General features: G+C 40.6%; 1 protein-coding gene across 2 annotated transcripts; it reads right to left on the bottom strand.

Annotated features, from left to right (window-relative positions):
* Window positions 1-346: 346 nt before the first annotated feature.
* Window positions 347-4831, bottom strand: LOC308098334 (actin, cytoplasmic 3-like; the record flags this gene model as incomplete). 2 transcript variants are annotated; one of them, XM_080446642.1, is made up of 8 exons in its annotated part: window positions 347-490; window positions 1118-1317; window positions 1750-1932; window positions 2436-2597; window positions 2728-2812; window positions 3929-4039; window positions 4437-4547; window positions 4709-4831. In XM_080446642.1, 8 exons carry the CDS (start codon window positions 4829-4831, stop codon window positions 347-349), a joined length of 1119 nt encoding a protein of 372 aa, XP_080302768.1. The 2 variants fall into 2 exon arrangements, with proteins under 2 accessions (XP_080302768.1, XP_080302769.1); XM_080446643.1 differs by lacking the exon at window positions 1750-1932.
* Between the last annotated feature and the right edge of the window lie 3464 nt (window positions 4832-8295).

The raw sequence follows: 8295 nt of genomic DNA, 5'->3' as shown, positions 1-8295 counted from the left end.
GTTCAGAATCACGCCTTCCTCCTGTTATTTCTCCTCATTTACGTACAAGAGACATCAGTGATATCGTGACTTATCAACTTAATAATAGCATGCTAATTCTCTTAGGAGGTCCTTCAATTAAACCACCTATTAAAGCATGATGACATGCAGGGTCGCCATGTGCACTCCTTGCATCACACTCACAGCCCCGAAATGGATACTAATTACCATCATGTAGGCTGTACAAAGAAAAAGAAAACCAAAAGGATATCCCATGTGGGTTCACAGAATATACAGTATATCTTTGTATGTTTGCTTTTCCCTTGGTTGGTAAGCAGTAAATGGAATGGGTGGAGAGTTTGTATCTCTAGAAACTCTTGCGGTGGACGATAGAGGGACCGGACTCGTCATACTCATGCTTGCTGATCCACATCTGCTGGAAGGTGGAGAGAGAAGCCAGAATGGAACCACCGATCCACACAGAGTATATCCTCTCAGGAGGAGCAATGATCTGCAGAGTAGGGAGAGTTCATAAGATTAATGCTTGTTACTGTATTCTTGAAACAAATCATTATTATTTACTTTTGTTTGCCGTTTGTGATCAATAAGGAGACACTTTAGTTTGAAAGTTCCAATTTGATAAGGAGCTCCAGTCCCAAAAGAGGTTTTGCATTAGATGTATTATTGTAGTTTATGGTTGTACTGTATTTATTCAATCAGTAAAACAATTTGTATACTTGATATACCTGAATAATCTATTTAATGTTGACATAACATACTGTAATTGTGCTGTTAGTAAATTATGGATGTTTGGCTTGAGTTTTCAAATCAATCTGCACTTTAAAATGCATTAAAACACAACAATAACAACTTTTACAAAGAATAGCTGCACTGTTATTTTGAGCATGTTGGATTGCCTATCTCAAGCAAGTCCTGTTTGCAATAATGTTAAGTATACAGTGATTTGTAGAGAATGGCCCTAAACATTCCTTACCACCAGTATGGTCCTTTAATATTGACCTAAATATAAAATGACCTAGAGACATTACGGATAGGCCTACTTCAGCTGACAATATCAAATTGTTGTGTTCCGTGTGGACTAAAGTTTGTGTATATACTCTATGCATGCAGCATGTACCTTTGTTTTGATGGCGGGAGGAACAAGAGCAGAAATCTCCTTCTGCATGCGGTCAGCAAAACCTGGGAACATGGTGGTGCCTCCGGACATCACTATGTTGTTGTACAGTTCCTCACGGATATCCATGTCACACTTCACAATGCTATTGTAGATGGTCTCATGGATCCCTACATAATTCTTAAATGGATCCAGGTAAGAAACTGCCAATCCTGAGTAGGAGAAACAGAGGCACAGAGTAATGGTTAGTATCTAACCTTTAGATAGGCCTGCACTAGATGTTAGATTAGCCATAATAAAATAAGAGTTCAATAACAGTGACAGTGTGCATTTGTACTGAAACATAATTGTCCAACAGTGCATAACTGTTGATGATACAAAACAAGGACAACACACAACAGAAACTGCAGTAAAACAAATCCATCATACCATATCAAGAAAGTAATGCACGGAAAGGCTTTTAATGACAAATTACATGAGAATCCTGGCCCAAATAATGGCTGCAGAAGTAGAGATTAGTGTTACACTTTTAATTGCTTATTTTCAAGTCAGTGATGTAGAACTATACTCCTGTTATTATTTCCCATATTAATACTGTACCATCATCAGTATTGGTACTATACTGTACTACTAACCGGGCTGGAAGAGCATCTCTGGGCAGCTGGACCGTTCGTTGCCAATGGTGATCACCTGACCATCGGGCAGCTCGTAGTTCTCCTCCAGTGAGGAAGAGTTGGAACTGCTCTTCATCTCCTGTTCAAAGTCCAATGCCACATAGCATAGTTTCTCCTTCATGTTGCGCACTATCTCACGCTCCGCTGTACAAGAGAGAGGGGTCGGATCGTACTTATCAGATACAAAATAGGCACTACAAGTTTAATTGTATAGCACAGTTCAACAACAACACAATTCTAAGTGCAATACAAAAACATTAAGAGGCTTGACAAATTACAAACAAATAGAAAGTTAGAGTAAGTTAAATGAAAAACTAAATGGGAAAATAGATTTACATTACAGTCAGTGCAGCACAAAAATCAAAAACCAAAGGCCTTTTAGAAATAGATGTTCAGGCTGCTACATGGCCTGAACATATACATTTTCAGCCTGCTTTCAGCTACATCATGCGAAGCTTGGCCAGTCAAATCCGGATGTTATGTTACGACATTTGTTGGCCGATCAAATCCAGACGTCCACCAGCCACCCATAAGCCAATATTAATATAAGATATTCCTAATCAATCTCAAGCTTTACTGTTTCCTTCCACACAAAAGTTAGCAAATACAGCATTAATTCCCACCTTATGCCTCTGAATAATACGTACCAGTAGTGGTGAAACTATAGCCTATGTCTCTCAGGATTTTCATCATATAACCAGTGAGGTCCCTGCCTGCCAGTTCCAGTCTAACGATGGCATGAGGCAGAGCGTAGCCCTCGTAGATGGGCACTGCATGGGTCACACCATCACCAGAATCCATCACAATACCTGGAGAAACAAGAAGTTCAATTAGTTACTGACTGAGGCCACAGAGACCAGTGCATCTCCACAGCACTGTATCTGACACAAATTACGGATCAATTTGGTTACATTTGCTGAATAGTATACTAACACTTACCAGTGGTCCGACCAGAGGCATAGAGAGACATAACTGCTTGGACGGCCGGATATATGGCAGGGGATTTGAACTTCTCAAACATGATCTAGAAGATGAAAAAGTTAATTAATTACATTTTTACTTAAATTGAGTGACTGTAATAACTCAATAATAAGTCATGAGTTACCGATTCCCTACTGCCGTATGCGGACTTATTATTGACTCCCTACTGTCTTATGCTCCCTTATACTGTCTCCCTACTGCTTATGCTGCCTTATTGCTGACCGCCACATACTGCCTTATTGACTGGGGTAACAGCCCAGTTGTACATTTAAAAAAAGAGGACGTTTCTTTAAAATGGGAGCGTTTCGCAGGACTTTTTTATGATTGGTTCGCGATCTCTTCCTAACTGCCCATGCTCTGGAGGGGCGGTCACAGATTTTGATATGGCAGACAGAGTGCCGTGAAGTTAAAAATTGAAAATTTCACTGAACAGGATAATAACAGCAACGGTGTCATGAGATGTCGGAAGATCGTCATCAGGCCTTCAAAAACGTTGTATATCTCATGTGTGCTTGTATAGCTTTAGCATATAGTGATGCAATGCTAGTGTGCTACCATATAATCTGGCCCACAGTGGCTGGCCACAGTGCTGCTCAGAGCGGACACAGACGGCACTGGCAGGTGCTTGTCGATCTACACTTTTTGACTCAAAGCGTTGATAGCTCCCGAACGAGAGGGGGGGCATACCGAGACAGGGATCCTGGCTGGCGAGGCGCATCCAACGGTGACCGACCCAAGTCTGTCCATCGCTCCCTGGCCTGGTCGAGGGAGCGACCTGTTTTCAGACCGTTATCACAGTTTGTTCTTGTTACTGACTCAGTACAGCCTTTTGCTCCATTATTACTGACTCCCTACTGCCTTGCTGCCTTATCACTCCCTACTGCGTTTGCTGCCTTATTACTGACTGCCTACTGCCTTATGTTACCTTATTGTCTTTTTAAGTGGTTTGTGTGTGAGTGCTGTGCTGTGCTGTGCCTCCTGTTTGTGTTAATGAGTTGCAGGTTTGTGTTGCAATCAGCTGCGGGTGATACATACATATATAGCCTACAAACATACAGTACATACACACAAATTCACATGCCGAAGCAGCTACCAATAATAATTAATATATTATGTGAATGAGAGAGACAAAATAAGAAATAGTATGTTTGTCCTTCACCTGCACCATTTTCTCCCTGTTCTTCTTAGGGTTGAGAGGAGCCTCAGTCAGCAGAACTGGATGCTCTTCAGGGGCCACGCGAAGCTCATTATAGAAGGTGTGGTGCCAGATCTATCCAAAAGATAAAATCACAAAATGTGCCACATCTTAAATGATAAACAGCCAGACTTTCAGCTTTAAAACAACTTTCATAACTGATTTTTCCTTTCATCTAAATAAAGGTGAAATTACATTTTAAATTGTATTTCTTGTTTGTAATGTATCCACTTACTTACTGAACACATTCTCCTCTTTATTTTGTAATGTTTTTTTACATTTTTGATCACTTTCTAAACTCAGCTACAAAAACATGTTTATGTCCATTTGGCAATAAAACAACAACTACCTTCTACAGTATGAAGCTTGTGGTGTTGATGGTATAGTCTTGAGTTTAGGGCTCAGTTCAGTGATTGGTTGTACTGGGTAGCCAGCACATGAGAATGTATTTCTGTGTTCCTAGACTTCCTACCTTCTCCATGTCATCCCAGTTGGTTATGATGCCACGTTCGATGGGATATTTGAGGGTGCGTATCCCCCTCATCGCCTGGGCCTCATCTCCTATCTTCTCTACCATCTTTCTCTGGGGAGAGAAACAACATAACCACCATCACTCTAAATACATTATTAAAACATAATTCACATGGTGTCCTTGTCAGATGTGGAATACTGGGGTATTCAAATAATTTGCTGATAGAATAAAAAAAGCAGGGTGTGTGTGTGTGTGTGTGTGTGGTTATGAACCTGATATCTGGACCTTCCAACGATGGAGGGGAAGACAGCACGAGGTGCATCGTCCCCAGCAAACCCTGCTCTGCACATCCCAGAGCCATTATCAACCACAAGTGCAGCAATTTCATCCTCCATGTTTGACCCAAGGGTATACGTTCTTTATTTCCACCTATAGTCCGGTGGATTGGTAAAAAAATTTAGGTTAATCGTTAACTTTTTTTTATAAAAGCGTGAAACCTGGTACACTTGTACAGTTTGGGGCCCTGAACATTTTCAGATATGGAGCCATCGCAAAAACGCTCCCTTTTACTTTCCGCCATAACCAAATTATGTATTTTGCATCATATCTCCTAAACCAAACATAAAAACAGAATAGGTGATGTCTACACCTATGTTTTGATGGTTAAGGATTACAGTGATACCATTTAAAACAGAGGTTCTCAAACTGTGGGTTAGGACCCCAAATGGAGTCACGGGAAGGTGGCAGTGGCTACCTTAACAGAAAAAATATATATGAATCCTTCCAATTAAGTCTGTTTTTGTTTTGTTTTTGAAAAGCATACAATTATTATAATGGTTCTGGCAACAGATATAGGCTATATACTATAGGCTACAATCATATGAGATAAAACAACATAAAATCAGCCAAAATTACAATGGAATAACACAGAAATGAATACATTGTGATTGTACAATTATCTAGCCAGTCACACAAGCAATGCAACTAATTAGATCTCCCCTTGTAAAGGGTATTTGAGCAACCGAGTTAGCGAACACAACTCAGACCGTCTTTGATGGTTTTATTATACTAACCAGTAGTCAAGTAGAGTCAGGTTATAAACCTAAAAAAGTAAACACAAACAACAACGCAACAATAAATTACTGACATGAAATATACACACAAAACTATAAACCATATCAGAAATATGTATATTTATTGTCGTGTAAACACGCTCTCAATTCTTACCGTCAGTTTCTCGGAGCTCGCAATGGAAAATGACAAAGGCAGCTATAACACCCTGGTAACTAGTAACACTGGTGCATGCGTAGAACACTTCATCCTGATAGTGAGCATCCACTCCATTTATATCGGTTTGGTCTACCCATGTGGGTGTAACCTTCTGTTGATTAATCATGTGACTTGTGTATTGTCTTAAATGTGGAAACACAGGCTTTAGCACTGTTCTAAACAGTAGCCACTGTACCTCAGCTCCTCATCTGACCTAATCAATCAACATGCCCTCATGTGACACTCAGGTGACATGTATAAAGTCCACTGCTGTGCTGTGGCTTTTAGAATGTGTATGTATTTGTACCTTCGGATTACAACTTCAGTTTTCAACTCCAAATAAGCAGTATTAACCTTCATATAAACATGTATCAACTCCTAGAATAATAGCTCGGCCTATCACTCCGGTATAAGATCCTAAATAAGCAGGAAATACACACATAATAATAATCACAATAATAACCGCATAACTTACACCTGTACATATAACACAAAACAATTAACACCGATCTTTGACACGGCAGCTACCATCACACATTGAAATCGACTCAGTACACAATCAAGTGGCAAGAATGCGTATAATATTAGAACTCGTCTCTGTGTTTTTGTGTGCAGGGAAAAGGGAAAGACTAGTTGGGCTGTAGGAGTGGCAATGGCGTCTGTTAACAGAAAGAATCCTGTCAGCATGTCAGTTAGGAAAGGATGCTGGGTCATGGTGCTCGATGTGGGCTAATATCGAGCATATGGCTCAGTGTCTTCTGGGTTCAATCTGTTGGCAAAGGAGAAACCACGGGCAGTGTGGGTTTTTGTAGACTATGACGTGGGACAGGTCTCTTTTTATAATGTGGATACTAACTCTCACATCTACACAGTCTTTGGCGTGTGCTCTAATGAGAGACTGCATCCATATGTGCACTCGATCTGATCGCTCAATTTGATCTCAAGCCTCTGACTATCACTCCTCTACGTCTCCCAAATTGACTCCAGTCAATGTGATTACCAACCTAATACTTTACCTGAACCTCAAAGTAAAACTTCCCTGATGTGAACCCTTCCTTTGACAACACTGCGTAATGTTTAAATCTCTTTTTAGTATCAGGAACATTCTGAGGTGTTGCTCCAAACATCACTGCTTTTCCATCCGGGGACACAATGAGGTCACAGTGTGCAGTGTCTGGGTCAAGGGTCATGATGTATTTATAGGTTAAGCTACCCAGCAGCAGCACATAACGTTATAATCAGCTCCACCTTTACTGCAACATGATGGAAGTGCTTAACTTATCAGCTCTTGCTCTTGGTGTGTCTACTTTCGTGTAAGGAACCAGAGCCACTGGTGTAATCTCTGCACCAACTAAGTCCCCACAGGTTGACCAGAGGCACCTGTTCAGCAGGGAGCGGAACTGAGATGGACGGGGTTTTCCTCCGCACGCGTTAATATGTCCTCCCGGTGAAACTCCTCACTGTCAAGTGAAAAGAAAGAAGTGGCTGGTGGCGTCACATCTGTAAACAACATGAGGTTCATTTATACTGACTCAAACTTGTCTGTGTATGATGCCTCACACACATAGGTGAGACAAATATGCAAATACATTCCACATACACATTTCACTGCAACAATGTGCACCATAATGTGCACGATAAACCGTCCTCATTGGATGGACTTCCTTGTCCAGCAGTTTAACTTTACTAACAAGGTGACATTTCTCTGTGTTTTGGTGTGCAGGGAAAAGGGAAAGACTAGTTGGGCTGTAGGAGTTGCAATGGCGTCTGTTAACAGAAAGAATCCTGTCAGCATGTTACATCCACTGCACAAGCCTTCAGCCTCTGCATATTGATATCCTGGTCCAGAAGAGCTGCACATCTTCTCACGCAGGTGGTGTCAGGCAGATTGAAGTCAACCATGGCGTTCTTCTGGTCCTTGTTTAGTAGAGTGGGCAGGCTTGACAGGAACAGGACATGCTCCAAGTCAATATCTTGATAGAGAGAAGACAAACAAAGCATTTGTGATATGAATCTTAAAGCCTTTTCAGTTCATTTACCCCTAGTGTTTCCATTCCGGGGCTAACGTTCAGGGAAAATAGCCAATCTACAAACTCACAACGCATAGCGTTACAACACTTGGAGCTTGTAGATCGGCTATTTTCAGCAACAATATTTAGTGTAGAGCAAAAACAGTGGCCCTGGTTAAACCAGGGCAGTGGTGGACAGTAACTAAGTAGTTACTCAAGTACAATGTTTTGGTATTGTTTTACTTTACTAGAGTATTTCCAATTTTCAGTGCTCTAACAGTTTACTTCTACTCCACTACACCTCGGAGGCAAATTGTTACTCCACTACAATTATGTGAAAACTTAGTTACTATTATTACAAAACACACATTAACCACTTCAGCCCTTGGCCTTTTGAAAATAGCAGATAGTTCACAATGCAATGTATTGTGAGCTTGTAGATCTGCCATTTTAAAAATATTTTATACATTTTAAAACTTTTTGCAGGAGTACTTTCTACTTTAAGTACATTTTGATACCAATACCATGTACTTTTACTAAGTACGTTTTGAACCCGATTTTTACATTGCAGTATTGATTTT

The sequence above is a fragment of the Gymnoscopelus braueri genome, assembly GCF_963280865.1.
Source record: "Gymnoscopelus braueri genome assembly, chromosome: 13".
NCBI lineage: Eukaryota > Metazoa > Chordata > Actinopteri > Myctophiformes > Myctophidae > Gymnoscopelus > Gymnoscopelus braueri.
This window is presented reverse-complemented; position numbering and strand designations above follow the sequence as displayed.